This window comes from Cyclopterus lumpus, chromosome 1, assembly GCF_009769545.1.
Source record: "Cyclopterus lumpus isolate fCycLum1 chromosome 1, fCycLum1.pri, whole genome shotgun sequence".
NCBI lineage: Eukaryota > Metazoa > Chordata > Actinopteri > Perciformes > Cyclopteridae > Cyclopterus > Cyclopterus lumpus.
Genome location: NC_046966.1, coordinates 24,540,843 through 24,560,842, shown reverse-complemented (window position 1 = coordinate 24,560,842; position 20,000 = coordinate 24,540,843). Strand labels below are relative to the sequence as shown.

At 43.4% G+C, this 20,000-nt stretch overlaps 2 protein-coding genes across 4 annotated transcripts in view; one reads left to right on the top strand and one right to left on the bottom strand.

The window, feature by feature from the left end:
• Window positions 1-3,706, bottom strand: part of LOC117734477 (hsp70-Hsp90 organizing protein 1-like) — a 15,345-nt gene extending 11,639 nt beyond the window's left edge. For 2 of the 3 annotated variants that reach the window (XM_034538488.1, XM_034538498.1), the window contains exon 1: window positions 3,487-3,705. In XM_034538488.1, coding sequence (XP_034394379.1) covers window positions 3,487-3,532 — 46 coding nt within the window. In that variant the 5' untranslated portion in view covers window positions 3,533-3,705. Of the gene's footprint in view, window positions 1-3,486 lie in introns of all 3 variants that reach the window. The other variant, XM_034538506.1, reaches the window with a different exon arrangement.
• A 2,087-nt stretch (window positions 3,707-5,793) lies between these two features.
• Window positions 5,794-12,490, top strand: atpv0e2 (ATPase H+ transporting V0 subunit e2). Its single transcript, XM_034536755.1, has 4 exons — window positions 5,794-6,023; window positions 6,862-6,909; window positions 8,963-9,061; window positions 10,239-12,490. Exons 1-3 carry the CDS (start codon window positions 5,845-5,847, stop codon window positions 9,054-9,056), a joined length of 321 nt encoding a protein of 106 aa, XP_034392646.1. The 5' UTR covers window positions 5,794-5,844; the 3' UTR covers window positions 9,057-9,061; window positions 10,239-12,490.
• The last annotated feature ends 7,510 nt before the right edge of the window (window positions 12,491-20,000 follow it).

Genomic DNA, 20,000 nt, shown 5'->3' with positions numbered 1-20,000 from the left:
ACCAAGGACCAAGGACCAAGGACCGAGGACCAAGGACTGAGGACCAAGGACTGAGGACCAAGGACTGAGGACCGAGGACCGAGGACTGAGGACCAAGGACTGAGGACCAAGGACTGAGGACCAAGGACTGAGGACCAAGGACTGAGGCGCCTCACTCACGAAAAGACAGGAAGCTTCTCTTTGAGGCCTCATTCCAGGCGTCGTCAACAAGTTGCTGGAGGACGCGCTGCTCCTCTTCAAGGTCATTTGAACACGCAGCGACATAAATCAGACCTCCTCCGCGCTGCCCCGATGACAAAATGTAGCTTTATTAGTCAGAGAATTAGCCTTCAGCTAAGTTGCGTAACATTCAGAGGAGAAAGGTATGTCCGACTTTAAATCCGGTGACATTCAGGCAACTGAAAGACTCCCAATAGAAGACTTTTACCCCCACGCCCCCTTCCCGACTTGAATTAAACGCCAGCTATTCATTCTACACGTCTCAGTGTCAAAACGTCGTGATGCGCGTGGTGAACCTTTCCGGCTTCGCACCTCCGTCGCGGATGTCCGACGCTTTTATTTTGCATTCCTTGAATAGAAAAGCCTTCACCGTGGCCACATAGCATCACCGTAATACTGTTTCGTGGCCCCCCAACCGATCCAAGACAGATCTGCCGGGTCTCCAGTATAGAAACGAGGTGGGGGGGGGGGGGGTATCGCTGTCACCATGGGTTCGGCCAAGGTGTCAATAAAGCTTGGCATCACCGTAATACTCAGCGTTTCGTGGCCACAAACGGTGCTGACTTTGAGTTCGGCCGAGGTGTCAATAAAGCTTTACTTAAACCTTCGGGTGACGAACGCATTCTCAATCCGATGGGACCATTCGAGAGCTCGCGCGACCAGTTTCCTTACATTTTTGTCGGGTGACAACAACTCATTTGACGGTCAAATAGTTTCAGATGGATTTATTTTTTGTGTGACGTGCTTCTAATCTTGAGGCGCCGACACAAGCGATCGTATCCAAAGTACAAAAGGAACCGCGATCCAAAAGTAAATATGCAGCGTCAGTAAAAAGGGATAAAATATGCAAAGTGACATTGTGTATCATGAAAGGAGTCCGCCGGTAGTGTTTGCAACTGATGGACGGAAGTTACCATATTTATGAAAGGAGGAGGAGTGACGTAGAGAAATCGTATACGTCTCTGGTAGAGACCTGTCAATCACCTCGTAGCCCCGCCCCTAAAGCATCCCCTGCTTTATGGTCTGTTTGACTCTAAATGACCATAATTTACTAAATGAACATCACGCTGTATTGAAGAAGACTTGAAACTAGAGATTGAGACCAAAAACTAATGTTTACAATGTTTACTGAGGGAATAAATCAAGAGAAGTAGAGTCATTTATATAGACTTCTATACAACCAGAGGAGTCGCCCCCTGGTGGTCAGTAGAGAGAATGCAGCTTTAACACATGAAGCATAGACTTCTATACAACCAGAGGAGTCGCCCCCTGGTGGTCAGGAGAGAGAATGCAGCTTTACAACATGAAACATAGACTTCTATACAACCAGAGGAGTCGCCCCCTGGTGGTCAGGAGAGAGAATGCAGCTTTAACACATGAAGCATAGACTTCTATACAACCAGAGGAGTAGCCCCCTGGTGGTCAGGAGAGAGAATGCAGCTTTAACACATGAAGCATAGACTTCTATACAACCAGAGGAGTCACCCCCTGGTGGTCAGGAGAGAGAATGCAGCTTTAACACATGAAGCATAGACTTCTATACAACCAGAGGAGTCGCCCCCTGGTGGTCAGGAGAGAGAATGCAGCTTTAACACATGAAGCATAGACTTCTATACAACCAGAGGAGTCGCCCCCTAGTGGTCAGGAGGGAGAATGCAGCTTTAACACATGAAGCATAGACTTCTATACAACCAGAGGAGTCGCACCCTGGTGGTCAGGAGGGAGAATGCAGCTTTAACACATGAAGCATAGACTTCTATACAACCAGAGGAGTCGCCCCCTGGTGGTCAGGAGAGAGAATGCAGCTTTAACACATGAAGCATAGACTTCTATACAATCTCAAGGTTAAGATTTATTAATTTTACGAGATTCTATCGAAACCAGAGGGCTCAGCATGGAGTGTATTTTTTTGAGCTAGATAGACATTTTAGACTCCCTCTCAGCCTTGGTGGGTAACAGGTGGTTAGTCTTCTACTCCTCCCTCAGAACGCAGGACTCCATACACCTCCATAAACCTTCATAAACCTCCATAAACCTCCATACACCTCCATAAACCTCCATAAACCTCCATAAACCTCCATTTCCACCTCATTCCACCGCTGAATATCAGAGGAGCTGTTGTGTACGAGGGGATGATGGAGAGTTTAATTGGTGCATGGACATGTTGTTCTTTCAAGGCAACAGCATAATCGAGTTTGGTGCAACACAAACAGCTGGGGCATCGGAAGACATATTTATTCATATATTTATATATATACATATATTAGATTAGATTAGATTAGATTAGATACACTTTATTCATCCCCAGGGGGAAATTTCTTTGTAGCAGCAGCAGGCATGTTTACAATATACACATTAAAATAAAATACATATATACAGATATAGATAAACACATGTATATACAAATGTCATATCAACATTATTAACATATCAACATATATGTATAAACACATATATAGACATGTATAAACACATATATACAAAATATATATAAACATATGTATACAAATATATATATACAAAAATTATAATAATATATATATATGTAAGTATATATATATATATAAATATATACAAATATATATAATGTTTGGAATAAATAACTATATATATATATATAAAAATATATATACAAAGATATATAATGTTTAGAATAAATAACTATATATATATATATATATATATATATATATATATATATACACACACTGTATACATATATAAATATATATACAAAGATATATATATATATATATATATATATATAAAAATATATATAACAAGATATCATGTTTAGATTAAATAACTATGTATATACATGTCCACAGAGCCTCCCATTGTGAAACACTGTGTGGCAGTTAACTGTGTCTTGTAAACAGAGCTGTCAGTCAACCGCTGTGTGCACAACAAGAACTAAAAAAGAAGAAGTCCGCCATTAAACCAGAAGTAACCTTGTTTCTGTCCTAACGATAATAATACAAATACAAGTAAAACGATTGAAAATTCCCTTCTTTTTTTTTTTTTTTACCGGAATAACGTAAATTGGGCACGAATTTAAAAAATAAATTAAATAAAAAAAGTCAGAGAATCTAATTTATTCATATTAATATTTATTTTTTATTTTACCCCCCCCAAAAGAACCACATTCTAAAGTCATTTCGAGGCTGTCACGTGACGTCACGGCTCCCGTTAAACGAAACAACCTGTGGCACCAACCTGAGGAACCCCCCCCCCCCCCTCCCCTCCGGTAACGGCGGTTGTACTCACCGCCTCCCAAGCCGAGCAACCAGCAGATATCTCTGGTGAACTTCATCACCGTTTACCGGCCCGGTGTTACCGACACGCGCTGTAAAAGTAAATCTGTCCGCCGACACCGGGCACCGGGCACCGGACGGTTCATGGGGACTATCTCCTCCTCCGCCCGCAGCAGCCACTCGCTATCAAGCGAACACGTAAAACAAACAAAAAACACAGCTTCCGCTTAGTCGCTTTCAACAATAAAACAATGACGGGCGGAATTTGAAGTGCACTTCCGGTGAGAGACCATCAAAATAAAACCACAAAAGGATAGCTTTTTGGTCATGGACTTTGCAGATTGCATATTTGTCGACTGGGTGGTATTACATAAATGTATATGCTGTATGTTTATATACATTTACATGTATTTACGATATAAATGGTAAATGTAGATTTAAATATATCATATTTAATAAAAAAGTACAAATATTTCTACTGCACTTTAATTGCCTTTATTCAATTTGGGACAAATTATTACTGCACTGAAACTACTTGGTATTTTTTTGTTTATTGATTTCATTTTGCATCTATTTCACTTATTTTTATATATTTATATATTTTACATGGATCACGTATTAGTTTTTGACTACAATTTCCTCGCTGTGGTCGAAAATTCTTTGGAACATTCCGGATAAAACTACGCAATTCAGTATAACAGATGGTAGATTTTGAATTCAAGACTTGGAATGAATTATTGTAGAAGCAGGTATTATTATTACATCCAAGGGACACATCCAGCAGTCCTTAGCCAAGAGGTGAGAAACATGAGAACAACAGACCGCCAGACATCTGGTATTTCCTCGAGTTGAGCCACTTAAAAACAGTTCCTCTGGTCTGGATAGAACGAGTATATAAAGATAAGATGTACGGCACGAGGAATGCAGACTGCATGTCAGTCCACTGGTCACAGAGGTCAACAGAGAAGGATGTCACTTTATTCAACCCCAGGGGGAGATTTAGTGAAGCAGCAGCAAACATGTTTACATATGTATACAATACAATAAAACTAAATAGCAGTGACATTTAAGAATTTTAAATAATAAAGGAAATGAAAATGTAAAAATAAAATAAAATTAATAAATTTAAAAAAATAAAATAAATGAATAAATAAAATAAAATAAATAAATAAATAAATAAATAAATAAATAAATAAATAAATAAATAAATAAATAAATAAATAAATAAATAAATAAATAAATAAATAAATTAATAAATAAATAAAATAAATAAAATAAAATAAAATAAAATAAAATAAAATAATACAAATTAAATAAAAATGAAAGTGTATACACTAAAGTATAAAAAGTGAAGCAGTGCAAGGTTTATTGATGTTCATATGAGGAGGATCTGGCCAGAGGTGATTTATTGTAGGTTTTCATGTGGTATAATATGTGGTAATATCTCCACATTAGAGCATTTTGTGTTCTGTAGAACTACAGTTTCATTTTTTAGGTGGTCCTGTTTTTCCTTTTTTCCGTTAAATTGGGTGGATCATACATTTGAAAGCTTGTGAAGGTCATCAGCGTTTGGGAGCGAGTCAGTAACTGGGATTTATGGCTCAAACTGGCACAAGTTGGCCACTCAACTCCAACAATACATTACTGTGTACAGTAGCCTGTGTATATTATAAATAAATCAGGATACAAATAGGTAATAAATAAGTATAATCACGTGCTTATGAACATAAAAAAGTGGAAGAAAATTATATTTAAATTGCTTGTATTTCAGTCCAGTCTCTCTTGAGATACTGTATGTCTGTTTCAATTATTAGATAATGATTTAATTTGTATACTGTTTAGTTAGTTAGTTTGATATCTGACCATGGGTCAATATATTACCTGCTGAATTAGATTGATAAAGATTGTGGTTTAAATAGTTTAATTACCTTTTTCCTGCTGAGAAAAAATAGTATCACAGAAGATTAGATCAACATGTTAGATGATGAAGATAATAAACAATTGGCACTTACAACAACAATAACCACACCATGTGCAATAGTACATATATATATTATAACATCGTGCATTATTAAACTTTTCGTTTTACTTTATTTATTTACCTTACTCTTGTTTACAATTGTATTTTATTTATCTTTATATTATTCTGTTGTAATCTTTAATGAAACTCTTATCTCATCTTATCCTTTACAAAATAAATACACTTGCCTGCAACCTGCCGTCCAATCCCTCTCGCCGTAACGCAAACAGACGGGGCGGCTGAACCAATCGGAGCCCGCGGTCTCCCGCGCCTCGACCAATCACGTGCCGGCTTAGCCTCAACGGGGGCGGGGACCCAGCGGACGCGACTGGGCTGGCTCAGCGGCCATTGATGCGCTTTATCTCCGAGAGGACGCACTCCCGGGGCTTTAATCCTTCTCCGTTTCTCCTCCCCTGCTCCGCAGCCATGGTTTCTCACTCGCTCGCCCTGCCGATGATCTGCTTCACCACGCTGTGGGGGCTCGTGGGGGTCGTGGCTCCGTTCTTGGTGCCCAAAGGACCCAACCGGGGGTAGGTGGTCCACGGATTCATTCATCCCGCCGCATACGAAACCCACTCGAGCCTTTCTGTTTCCCCACATCTCATTTCATACATTACGCGTAAACATTTTTTGTATTGGTATTTTATTTATTTTTTTAAATCATTGTTTACACACGAGCGTCTTTATAACGCGCTCGTGGTGATGGAGGCCCGGCGCGTCATCCTGCGTCCATCCCAGCATCCTCTCCTTCCTCCCCATCCTTCCTTCCTTCCTTCCTTCCCTTCCCTTCCTTCCCTTCCTTCCTTCCTCCAATCACGGCAGTGAGGTTAAAGGGTCAATCTTTTTAGATCATTATGAAAAGAATAGGCATGGTAAAGTTAGGGTTTGGTTTTAATAATAAAAAATAAAAAAATCACATTGTACGCGGACGACGCCACGCTATACAAGTGAAGTCAGTTCGTAGTTTAATAGACGAGAAGGTGCATTGTCTTCTTCTAGCTGGTGTTTTGAACCACATGTCTGGCATCAGGCCTTTCTACATTTAGTTTTTTTCCATAATCTCGATTGATCAAATGTGGTTTTATTTGCACTCTGCTTTGCGACTATGCCGCCCCGACAGTTCAGCTTTGAGTTGTTTTTTTATCTGATCGCCTGCGTCACTTTAAATTGTGATTTTGTGTAATAATTTGGTGCACTTGAGAAACCAGTTTTCCTGAATATTCTGCTACTTTAAATTTAGGTTCGGGACATGTATTTAATTATTCGCAATCAAACTCTGTGCATCCCACTGGACTAAATAGTTAGTAAATGTCTACTTGTCAGCCCCAGTGAAATGACCTCCCCTCCCCCTTCTGTTTTATTTGACAGCGTGATTGTCACCAGTCTCATCCTCACGGCGGTCTGCTGCTACCTGTTGTGAGTAAACATAAACCATGTATAAGAAGTGGACGACGTCACCGTGACGACAGTGTTGAAGCCTCGAGTTTGGCACTGTGGCCGTCGCCATCTTGGTTTTCGGGCCTTTGCCGGAAGAGCCTAAACACCGACGTCCTGGTCTCACGTTCGTCAGTGAAACTTTATTTCACACCGTGATGGTTAAACGGTGTCATTGATCCACGATTCGGCACGCATGTAAATCGCGGATTACCGCGCGACTCTAACGGCTAACGGCTAACGGCTAACAGAGGTTCAGTTCAGTTACATTATGATGCGTTCAGGCTCTGCTCAGTGAACATGAGTACTGCCTGGAGGTAAATTATAACGTCATCATGATGTGTTCACACGTAATCTAGTAACACGTAGTGTTGGTATAATAAACCAGAATAAATTCAGATGTTTTCAAATGTTTCAAAATAGATATTAGAGATGAATTATGAGCTGTTTACACTAACTCTTATTATACTTCATTATACTACTAATGACAAGGTTTATTTATCTATAAAACTACAATCTATTAATTGTGTTTTTTTATGAAGAAAAGAAAACTATGACTATAACAAAGTGAAAGTATAACATTTAGAATTGTTGATGTTTTATTGACTTCAGAACGTTAAAAATATTTTTAGGACGATGGTAAAAATAAATAAAAATAGTCTGGATCCTTGTAACAACAACGGGATCTACAGTACATCTGCTAATATGGATAATAAATAATCATCAATTAGTATCGGCGGTAAAAAAGCATGATTATCGAAAAGTTATATTAGCTTATTTTTTGGTGCCGATCCGTGATCGCCTACAAACCTTTATTGTTTATTAAAGATATCTTCATTAGTTGTAGAACTGCATTTCTCACCCTTAAAGAAGGCGACTATGAACCTCTTTCTATGGCCCAAACAGTAAGAAACACGATATTATTCAGTGGCTTACCGAGAACACGAGCATCAGAATTAAAAACCCAGCAGCTTTCCTGAAGCGATCATTACCCAAGATGCAACATGTTTGATTCAATGGTGCATTTTCACATTTAAATGCATTTTTTTGCCAACGCTGAATCATAAGACACATCCTCATAGACACCTGACGCACAAGAAAAACCTGCTCACACAAACACTGGAATATTTAGCAGCTTGTAATTGGATACATTATCCTAAAATATAGAGAATAAAGAATAAAGAGGAGGAAAGAAAGATGGACGTAATGACGTTTATTCGGATGGAGAAATGCAGGATCGTCCTCGGACCACTAGGTGGAGCCCCAGCTCCTCCAGGAGACTCACACACTGTTAAAGCTTGAATTAAAAGAATAAAGCAGCCGAGAGGCATAAAGAAGAAATATATAATGTTGATGAACTGTAATTTAACTGGAGAACTCTGATTGGTTTAGAAATGGATGCTACAGATCACATATTCAGTCATTTGTGTTATTCACGCACCAAGTGGCATCTCTTCAGACGGTCGGGGAGCAACAACAAAAAGAAGTGCAAACTTCGATATTAATAGTCGACGTCTTAGTTGTTTTGTGTACACTCAAAACCAGAAGACACAAAGGCACAAAGATCGTCAAAAAAAAAGAAGCTTAAAACCTCCCGAGTGGGGGTATTTAGAGACGAGGGGAAGCTGGCAATCATATTTGAACCTTTTGTAAAAAAGGTGTTATTAAAAAAAAAGGTGTTATTAAAAAAGGTGTTATAAAAAAGGTGTTATAATCCGCGGGCCGTAAATAAAACAGCTTCTTCGGGGCCGCCGGACGCGTCTCTCGTGGCCTGCAGGTCGAGCTCGTTAGCGGCGAGTTGGGACGATAAAAAGAATGAATTCAGACCTCCAAAACGACCTCTTTGAGGGACGGTTAAAACTGAGAGTCTCGTTGCGAAGCCGCTTCCTTATTACAGCAACGTGATCCAAAAGAGACCCAGGTTAGAGAACGGGGTGGGGGGGGCAGATGTTTACCTCTGAAGAGATGAAATCATTGAGCCTCGTGTAATTAATACGTCGTAATGTGTCATTGACCCCGCTCTTCTGCCCTCTAGTTGGCTGGTGGCCATCTTGGCCCAGGCCAACCCTCTGTTCGGCCCTCAGCTGAAGAATGAAACGATCTGGTACCTGCGTTACTTCTGGGAGTAAACGAGGTGAGTCCGTCAGCTCCGTGTCGGTTTCACGCTGAGAAAGTGAAGTCAAATAGGCCGAGAACATTCTGTGTTAACATATTTATACTTTATTAGTTCATTAATATACTGACCAGTAGCATCTTCTTCAGACTGAAATAATCAAAAGTATATTTACTCTGTACGCGCCACTCAAACTTGGCTCAAGAGTAGTCCCGCCCTACTGTGCTGTGATTAGCAAGCTAGCCGCTTAGCGTCCACCATGCTTTCATGCTACACTGGTCACCGTGTAGCTCATTGCTATCCTCATAGCACCATACCTTCATGCTCCACTGCTCACCGTGTAGCATGAAAGCTATCCCCATAGCACTGGTTGCAGAATGATTAGTATTTTTTAGGTTTAGGACGCGATCGTGTTGTGGTTGAAAATGGACAGCCAATCACAGCACACTGGGGGCGGAGACTAAGCCAGGCGGTTTGGTCTGAACGTTTGATTTACTGATGATTTGCTTTGTCGGGTTGTGAAGACGTCTTTCAGCCAAGTGACTGGAGGTGACATTCAGACGTGAATGTTATTCAAACTATGGGAAATAAATCTATTTTAAAAAGCACGTTTGCTCGTAATGGAAATTCCCTGAGAAACGTTCAAGGTGACTTTGGGTTGACATCCGGTTTCTTTCTCCTTCTTCTTCTCCTCCTTCTTCTCCTTTTTCTCCTTCTTCTTCTTCTCCTTCTTCTTCTTCTTCTTCTCCTCCTCCTTCTCCTTTTTCTCCTTCTCCTCCTCCTTCTTCTCCTCCTCTTCTTCCTCCTCCTCTTCCTCCTTCTTCTCACTCTTCTTCTCCTCTTCCTCCTCCTTCTCTTCCTCCTCCTCCTCCTTTTCCTCTTCCTCTTCTCCTCCTCCTCCTCTTCCTCATCCTCCTCCTCCCTCTTCCTCCTCCTCCTTTTCCTCTTCCTCCTCCTCTTCTTCCTCCTTTTCCTCCTCCCTCTTCCTCCTCCTCCTCTTCCTCCTCCTCCTACTCCTCTTCCTCCTTCTCCTCTTCCTCCTCCTCCTCTTCCTCCTTCTACTCTTCCTCCTACTCCTTCTCCTCTTCCTCCTCTTCCTCCTCCTACTCCTCCTACTCCTCTTCCTCCTCCTCCTCTTCCTCTTCCTCCTACTCCTCTTCCTCCTCCTCCTCCTCCTCCTCCTCCTCCTCTCTTGCAGGAGGACCCTGTGACGCGATGCCTCCCGTCATTCCTGGTGTTCTGGACTCTTTCATTTTCAGCTCCTCTCTATTAAACCTTCACACCGACCTGAAGACGACTGAATCGTCACGACGACTGAATCGTCACGACGACTGAATCGTCACGACGACGTACCCGGAGTTTAACATTTCAGAGTGTATTGAGACGCATGTTGTGGGTTTCTTTCCGAGGCACGGGGAGTGTTTCGTGTTTTTTGGTCAGTTGCTGATGATGAAGACTTCCGGTGACGTCGTCCTTCAGGATTAGATGTTAACCTTCCTTCTCAGAAACGTGCAATCTGTAGGAGCTTAAGTTTGTGTTCCTTTACATGTTTTATTTATTTTATTATGTGTGTGTGTGTGTGTGTGTGTGTATGTCGACCGCCATCAGGGAACACAAATTTCTTTTTAAGTATTTGTATTTCATGACGTGAGCGCGCGCCGCGTGTTGCGTAACCGTCGTTGCCATGGTGATCTCGTCGACCCCATTCAAGTCCCTCTCTCCACTCGACCCCTTTTGATGAAATCCTGCCTTGCTTTTCTACAGATGTGGGCTGTTTGGTTTTATTTTATTTAAAATTATTTTAATCTTCACCCCCCCCCCACACACACTAAAAAATATTATTATAAATATTATTATTATTATCCATTATTCCCAGCCCCATTTAAGGGGCGGATGAAAGATTTTAACGGATATCACCTTGAAGCTTTTCCCAGTCGATTGCTTCACATTAGGAAAATTATTCTTTTTCTGAGTTTTCTGGAAATGTTGTGTTTTAAAAATATGCAAATGAGGCAAATATGCAGAACGGAAAAATACGAACGTTCTTGGATCAGTTTGTTGGGACGTGAGTCAAAAGCTTTTTAAAACGGGGGGAACACGAATCAGAGTCAGAGTCTGAGAACTTTAAAGAGATGTTTTGTTAACTTACACACATTTTGAGGACCCTGCAGGTGAACAAGGTCAAACTAATTAACAGCTTAATTGAGAAGATTATTTTGTACATTTTCTCCTAATTTTCTGGAACCTCAGGACTGGACGCCGACACGCCTTCCTCCTCCCGATCGCTTTGAGAGTCTCAGCTGCGAGCCACTACCACGACCGCGACCTCCCCCCTCCTCTCCCCTGAGAACGCCTCCTTCAACACTGTCCCCCCCCCCCCCCCCCCCCCATCCTCTTCTCTAAAACCACTTTGCTTCAGCCAAAAAGAATCAAAATCAATATACAGCTACTTTTTAGAAAGACCAAATTGCGTTGTATCTTTTCCTCCAGCCCTCTTTGGTAGTTGCGGTGGTGGCGTCGCACCTAAAAGCTGATGAACGGCGGCGAGCGATCGCACCCGATCACATCGCTAACGTGAGGCCCTCCTCGCCAGAATGCTGCTCTTTAGTTGTGGACTCCCGAGTAGATCGGTTGTTTTCTGTTGGTGATGTCGGAGAAAAGAAACTGAACATCAGTCCAGACTGTGATTTTACTCTCTTCTTTTTTATTACAGTTCATGTCCTAAAACCTGCATTCTCTCTCCTGACCACCAGGGGGCAAATCCTCTGGTTGTATAGAAGTCTATGCTTCATGTGTTAAAGCTGCATTCTCTCTCCTGACCACCAGGGGGCAAATCCTCTGGTTGTATAGAAGTCTATGCTTCATGTGTTAAAGCTGCATTCTCTCTCCTGACCACCAGGGGTCGACTCCTCTGGTTGTATAGAAGTCTATGCTTCATGTGTTAAAGCTGCATTCTCTCTCCTGACCACCAGGGGGCGACTCCTCTGGTTGTATAGAAGTCTATGCTTCATGTGTTAAAGCTGCATTCTCTCTCCTGACCACCAGGGGGCGACTCCTCTGGTTGTATAGAAGTCTATATAAATGACTCTACTTCTCTTGATTTATTCCCTCAGTAAACATTGTAAACATGAGTTTTTGGTCTCAATCTCTAGTTTCAAGCAACGTAAAAAAAAAAGTGAAACCACGAAACTCCACAACGACCCCCGAACGTTATTATTTTCCTTTTCTTATGAATCTGTTCATATGAATCTTCTGCTTATCTGATAAATATCCCTGGCGACATACAGATGATGGAGAGCGGTGTGTGTGTGTGTGTGTGTGTGTGTGTGTGTGTGTGTTCAGAGTCCCCGTACTGAATAACAGATCTGATTGTCGGTGGAGATCTTACATGTGACCTTGTGTTAGTGTGAAGTAAATGTTTCTATGTGAAACACCCAATAAAATATATTTAAAAACAACACATGTCTCATATAACTCTGCTCTGTTGACGTTGTGAGCATTCCTCCAGCAGGCTGTTTTGTGAACGAAACACACACACACACACACACAAACACACACACACACACACGTACAATGTGAGTGTGAAGAGGCTCAAGGTTCTTTTGATTCTTTCATAAAAACTGAACCATTAAACGTCTCTCGAGGAGACGGCTGCGAACGCATCTCCGCATTTGGCTTATCGGAGGGTTAATTGTATCATTTAAGAGTCCTCTGTGTGTGTGTGTGTGTGTGTGTGTGTGTGTGTGTGTGTGTGTGTGTGTGTGTGTGTGCCAAAGAGACTAAATAGATCCTGTTTGCGATCCCTGCCGAGGCCGACGGCTGAAGAACTGAGGCGGTTTGTCATAGTTACCGTGGTAGTCGAGGACAAGTTTGGCTTTTCCCACAATGACACAGGGAGGCTTTAGCATGAATGATTCACACACTCACACACACACACACACACACACACACACACACCTCATCAGATTGAACAGGAACACTGGAGGACTGAAGTGGGAGACTAAAAGGTGCATTTGCCTGCTTGTCAATAAGATAATGTGCTGATGCCGGTGTTGCTGGAGTGAAGCTGCCACTATACAATACACCTGATAGACGAGGATTCAAGTGGTACTTCTGGAATTTTATCGCGGCCAAAAAAGACTCCAAAAACCAAATTAATATATTCAATACATTCTCACCCCGAAGCGTCAAATAACTGCAGCCAGGTCAGTGCTACGAAGCTTCAAACTACGACCCTTCAAAGACAGTTTAGGAGCCTGGTCGACCTCAATGTCACTGAAGAACGACTCGCTGTCCTCCTGGACTGAAGTCTTGACTTTGTTCTGGGAAAGGTGAAATGCTTCATGTGTTAGAGCTGCATTCTCTCTCCTGACCACCAGGGGGCGACTCCTCTGGTTGTATAGAAGTCCATGCTTCATGTGTTAGAGCTGCATTCTCTCTCCTGACCACCAGGGGGCGACTCCTCTGGTTGTATAGAAGTCTATGCTTCATGTGTTAGAGCTGCATTCTCTCTCCTGACCACCAGGGGGTGACTCCTCTGGTTGTATAGAAGTCTATGCTTCATGTGTTAGAGCTGCATTCTCTCTCCTGACCACCAGGGGGCGACTCCTCTGGTTGTATAGAAGTCTATGCTTCATGTGTTAGAGCTGCATTCTCTCTCCTGACCACCAGGGGGCGACTCCTCTGGTTGTATAGAAGTCTATACTTCATGTGTTAAAGCTGCATTATCTCTCCTGACCACCAGGGGGCGACTCCTCTGGTTGTAAAGAAGTCTTTGCTTCATGTGTTAAAGCTGCATTATCTCTCCTGACCACCAGGGGGCGACTCCTTTGGTTGTATAGAAGTCTATGCTTCATGTGTTAAAGCTGCATTCTCTCTCCTGACCACCAGGGGGCGACTCCTCTGGTTGTATAGAAGTCTATGCTTCATGTGTTGGACCTGCATTCTCTCTCCTGACCACCAGGGGGCGACTCCTCTGGTTGTAGAGAAGTATATGCTTCATGTGTTAAAGCTGCAATCTCTCTCCTGACCACCAGGGGGCGACTCCTCTGGTTGTATAGAAGTCTTTGCTTCATGTGTTAAAGCTGCATTCTCTCTCCTGACCACCAGGGGGCGACTCCTCTGGTTGTATAGAAGTCTATGCTTCATGTGTTAGAGCTGCATTCTCTCTCCTGACCACCAGGGGGCGACTCCTCTGGTTGTATAGAAGTCTTTGCTTCATGTATTAAAGCTGCCTTCTCTCTCCTGACCACCAGGGGGCGACTCCTCTGGTTGTATAGAAGTCTATGCTTCATGTGTTAGAGCTGCATTCTCTCTCCTGACCACCAGGGGGCGACTCCTCTGGTTGTATAGAAGTCTATGCTTCATGTGTTAGAGCTGCATTCTCTCTCCTGACCACCAGGGGGCGACTCCTCTGGTTGTATAGAAGTCTATGCTTCATGTGTTGGACCTGCATTCTCTCTCCTGACCACCAGGGGGTGACTCCTCTGGTTGTATAGAAGTATATGCTTCATGTGTTAAAGCTGCAATCTCTCTCCTGACCACCAGGGGGCGACTCCTCTGGTTGTATAGAAGTATTTGCTTCATGTGTTAAAGCTGCATTCTCTCTCCTGACCACCAGGGGGCGACTCCTCTGGTTGTATAGAAGTCTATGCTTCATGTGTTAGAGCTGCATTCTCTCTCCTGACCACCAGGGGGCGACTCCTCTGGTTGTATAGAAGTCTATGCTTCATGTGTTGGACCTGCATTCTCTCTCCTGACCACCAGGGGGTGACTCCTCTGGTTGTATAGAAGTATATGCTTCATGTGTTAAAGCTGCAATCTCTCTCCTGACCACCAGGGGGCGACTCCTCTGGTTGTATAGAAGTATTTGCTTCATGTGTTAAAGCTGCATTCTCTCTCCTGACCACCAGGGGGCGACTCCTCTGGTTGTATAGAAGTCTATGCTTCATGTGTTAGAGCTGCATTCTCTCTCCTGACCACCAGGGGGTGACTCCTCTGGTTGTATAGAAGTCTATGCTATATGTGTTGGACCTGCATTCTCTCTCCTGACCACCAGGGGGCGACTCCTCTGGTTGTATAGAAGTATATGCTTCATGTGTTAAAGCTGCAATCTCTCTCCTGACCACCAGGGGGCGACTCCTCTGGTTGTATAGAAGTATTTGCTTCATGTGTTAAAGCTGCATTCTCTCTCCTGACCACCAGGGGGCGACTCCTCTGGTTGTATAGAAGTCTATGCTTCATGTGTTAGAGCTGCATTCTCTCTCCTGACCACCAGGGGGTGACTCCTCTGGTTGTATAGAAGTCTATGCTATATGTGTTGGACCTGCATTCTCTCTCCTGACCACCAGGGGGCGACTCCTCTGGTTGTATAGAAGTATATGCTTCATGTGTTAAAGCTGCAATCTCTCTCCTGACCACCAGGGGGCGACTCCTCTGGTTGTATAGAAGTCTATAGAAGCAGGCAATAATAACGACGCTCACTCCATCTCACGGCTGCAAACAAAAAACCGTTGAGGAGAGCGAGGACACTGTTGCGTAATCCCTCCTCTGCGTTGCCATGAATCCTGAGCCGTGGCCTATTTACGTTCAAACAGACGATCGACAAATTAATACGCATTGTTTAAGGGCGCCGTAAGCGGCCTTCGTGGCCGTGACCGACAGCCAACCCCCCCCAGAGCTTATCCTATGTAATATTCATAAATCGTGGCTTAACGCGCCATGGCAACCTACTTTCCTCCAACAGAACATTAAGATTTAATGATCTTTCATGCAAACAGCTATATGAGCTGGCCTAAATAACGCCGGCGCCGCCGCAGAGGCTCGTTTCCTTTTCCTCAAAAGGGAGCAGCTGTGAGCCTGAAAATGGCTACATTCATCTTAAAATATGCATATTTATATATATATATATTGTAAATGAGAGCCTGGCAGATGCAGTTTTTTTTTTTAAAGGGCTCATTAGAATATGGATATGTTCCTTTTTTCCCTATAAACAAATAAACATTTTGATGTGGAAGGTTTTTAAAAGCATCACTGGAAATGTAATTATTATGAACAACGAGGAGATGATGACACCATCTGTCACTTTTTTATATGTTGTTATATTGATGTGTTAATGTGATGTAGTACATTTAAATAATATTTAATATACCATAATATTACAGAAAGCAGCCGTGCTCTTTGATTTGATCCACGATAGAAAATATAACCGTACTGCTTATGCTAATGACAACCGACATCTCCAATAGAACAATATAAGTTTAGACGAGGAACGCGTGACTACAACAAATTAACTCGACTACAATAAATATTAAATTAATTTCTAAATTACCTTTAAAAAAACACTTTCTATACTGCATTATAAACATACGTACAATGTGTTATTATCTGCTTACAGTTATAGTTATAAGCACTCACACATATCCATAATGCTTTATAACAATGATCACAACAAAATATGAATATTGTAACTTTCTTCCGCAAGGATCATAACGTTTAATAATCCCCGTATTTTTCATATGTTATAATATTTTCCTGATGCATTTTAATCACTTTCATAATGCGTTATAAAGTGATTATACGGTCATTGTTTGCTTTAAGTAAAGTGAAAACCTTTTTTTTTACCTATGCAACTAAAACACAAAACGTTGTTAAATTAATTCTTATTTTACAAAAGGTAAACAATGACCACTGAGAGTAACTTATAATCAATATAATGCATTATAAAAAAAGATAATAATGTATCATAACCAACAATTATGCAAATTATGTATAATGCGTTACGATTATTGTTTTAACGCAGTATGAGCCCTTATAACTATAATTATACACTGCTTTACGCAGATTATAACACATGTAAAATAAACATACACATTAATATAATATAATGCTGTAGGCCTACCGATGATATGCATATATTATTATTTTAAATCTGCATTATTATATAAACTCAACTGCCAATTTGCTCTGGAGCAAAACCTTCCTTCATTCAGCTCAAATGTTCAGTTATTGCTGAAGGAGCTGTGTAATTGTTGGCTGGCGGAAGAGTTCAACCGAGAGGTGTTTCTAATATTTTGTCCACCCCACCTTCAACAATAAAATCCCTAAACGGAGCCCAGAGCGGCCGTAAAGCGGCTGTCGAGTCGCAGTAGAGCCCGCTGTGGAGGCCGCCTGTCGAGGCCGCTGCTCCAGCGGGGCTCCGCTCTGAAGCAACCCGGGGCAACGGTGGAGGTCAACGGGTTCACCGCTTCGGCTCTTCCGGTGTGTCCTTAAAGACGGGTCGCGTGACCCCGCCCCTGTGACGTCAGCGCGTCGTAGACACCAAACTGTGTTCGTTTTTTTTTCTTCACCGACTTCAATGTGGGTCAAGTCGTCCCCCAACAGGAAGTACGGTAGAGGGATTTTCAGAATAAAAGCGAGTATGTATTTTTTTTTTACGTGTCCGAATGCATGTTGTGAAAATGTAGTCACGTGACAGCAAGATATGACAACTGCGCATTTGTTTTGTCACGCACCAATCACAAAGCCACATTACTTGTACGCGAAGACGCAATAATCGTGTCTGATTCTGACCTACAATAAAACATTTTAAAATTATTCTAAGTGAGCTTTTATTTTTGAAAGCCAGCGGCCGGAAGTCCGGCGCGACCAAATCTCTCGAGTTGATAGTTTTCGTTTACGGGATTACGGGTGAACTGAAATGCCCCCATCAACCCGCCGCGGAGAGCTGCGACTGTTTTCACAGCTGACACACTTCCCGTTCCGATCAGGTCAGTCTCTCACCTCCGCTTTCTTCACATGTAGCTAAACAACAACACTGGTAGCCTACACCACAACAATAACAACAACAACAACAACAACAAAGAGCACTCAACACCTCCATGCGCGGATCCACGCCCTCCATCTCTCTGTCTATAGGTTTATGTATTCTTCTCCGTCCCCTAAAAACGAAAGTGTTTTGACCCGTTGGGCCGTTAGAGACAGTGGTTGTAAAGGCGAAACAGACTGTACCATCTTGAAACACAGAGGAGCAGGGGGGGGGGTGAGGGGGGTCAACTGTACAGAGGTTAAAACTTTATTAATACAGTATTTAGTTTCCAAAACAGTAAGCTTTCTGCTCCGAAAGAGAGGGAGGGAGAGGGGGAGAGAGACAGGGGGAGGGGGGAAGGGGGGGGGGGTCCTATGACCATCTTCTCTGTCCCGTTCACCCGCCATAGAGGACGGGGTTGGGAACTAACTTCCTGCACGCGGCCGCGGAGGTGAACGCGGACGAATACTGTGGTTCGGTGTCCGGGCGCAGTGGGGGGGGGGCGGGGTGGGGGCGGGGGCGGTGTGTGTGTGGAGGGGGGGGGGGGGGAAACCCGTCTCGTGCATGTTTTATGGTGTGTGTGTGTGTGATAATATCATCCGGGAGAGGGTCGACATTGTTTTTACCCCTTTAGGGGTCCGGAGGAGCCGGGGGAGCACATCCGCGGACACGCGATAAGGTAAAAAAACAAACAAATAAATAAACAACAGAAAGCAGAGCCGCTTCCGTTCATGTTCAAGTTTAACGACCCAGAAGTTCCCCGTCGCGTTGTCACCGAGACGAGCAACCACGAAGCCTTTTACCGGGGCTTCCGAGGGTAAAAAAATGGCGTTGGACTCGGGAGGCAGCGCGCTCACTTGTGTGTTTTTAACGGCTTTTAACGTCACGGGAAACGGTATTAAACAGCGTGTTTTACGCGTCATTTAACGTGGCGTTCGTGTTGTTTTTTACGTCGCTTTCTTTGCACAAAAAAAAAAAAAAAACTTTCCCAGTATTGTTATACGTTGTTCGTTCATGTGTAATAAAGCCGTTATTAACGTGACACGGGGAGGGTCACTTGTTGGCTGCAGGCGGACGAACAGCGGACCGACTTTAATTTCCTCCTCCTCGTGTAAACTTTTAATAAACACGCATGTAAAAAAAAAAAAGAAAAAGGGAAAGTGTGTGTGTGTGTGTGTGTGTGCAAGAAAGACTTCGTGCACCTGCTGGACCCGTTGAACCGTGAAGCCGATCCACGTGCTCAGACATTAACAATTAATATTGGACATCCGGTGGCACTGCCAGCTGCGCCCCATTTTCTTTTTTTCTATGTGTGTGTGTGTGTGTGTGTGTGTGTGTGTATTGTTGTCTTGAGCTGAGAGGATCCCTGTTGTCTCGGCTGGAGGCTCCGCGACGCGCGCCCGCTGCCTGTTTTTTGGGGTGTTTGGTAGGGTAATTTATGCTTTTATTGCAAAATAAAATACGAACGCAATGTATTGTGAATGCAGTGTGTGATAGAGGAGCGAGAGAATGGAGGAGGAGGAGCGGGGGGGGGGGGGGGGGGGGGGGACTCTCCGTGCCATGCGGGACACGCTGCCACCATGGCACCTTCTCCCCGGCTCCGGCTCTCTATGTGCGGCTGTTGTTCCGTCCAGCTGTGCGGACACATGCAGCACCGTCATGCCCCCCCCCCCAACCCCAACCCCAATCGGGTTCATTCATCCGCTGATTGACAAGAGAGAGAGAGACAGAGAGAGGGGGGGCTTTTATGTGTGTTTTCTCGGGGAGGAAGAGTAGGACGCGCGTGGACAGGGAGCGAGGCTACCGAGTGGAGTCAGACGGGGAGCTCCAAGGACACGGAGAGGAGAGACAGGGGGGCATCCAGGTCGCTTTAGTGTGTGTGTGTGTGTGTGTGTGGGGGGGGGGTATTTATCTGTCTTCGTGGTGGTTGAAGTTTATTGTGTTTAATCAGGGGCAGATTTCCCAGGCGAGACGGAGCTTTGTCCCGTCGCGCATATTTTTTTTTTTTTTTGGGAGCTTTAATTTGGCAAATTGTCCTCCCAGACAGACCGCCCCCACTCCTCCCTCCCTCCCCCCCCCCCCCCCCCCCCCCCCCCCCCCCCCCCCCCCCACCCCCCACCCCCTCTCATCCTCGCTGTTTTTCGGGCACACTGT

Coding starts and splice junctions, on each gene's coding strand:
- atpv0e2 (XM_034536755.1), top strand. CDS start 5,845: ATGCGCTTTATCTCCGAGAGGACGCACTCCCGGGGCTTTAATCCTTCT. Junction 6,024..6,861: donor CCCAAAGGACCCAACCGGGG/GTAGGTGGTCCA, acceptor TTTATTTGACAG/CGTGATTGTCACCAGTCTCA. Junction 6,910..8,962: donor GCGGTCTGCTGCTACCTGTT/GTGAGTAAACAT, acceptor TCTGCCCTCTAG/TTGGCTGGTGGCCATCTTGG.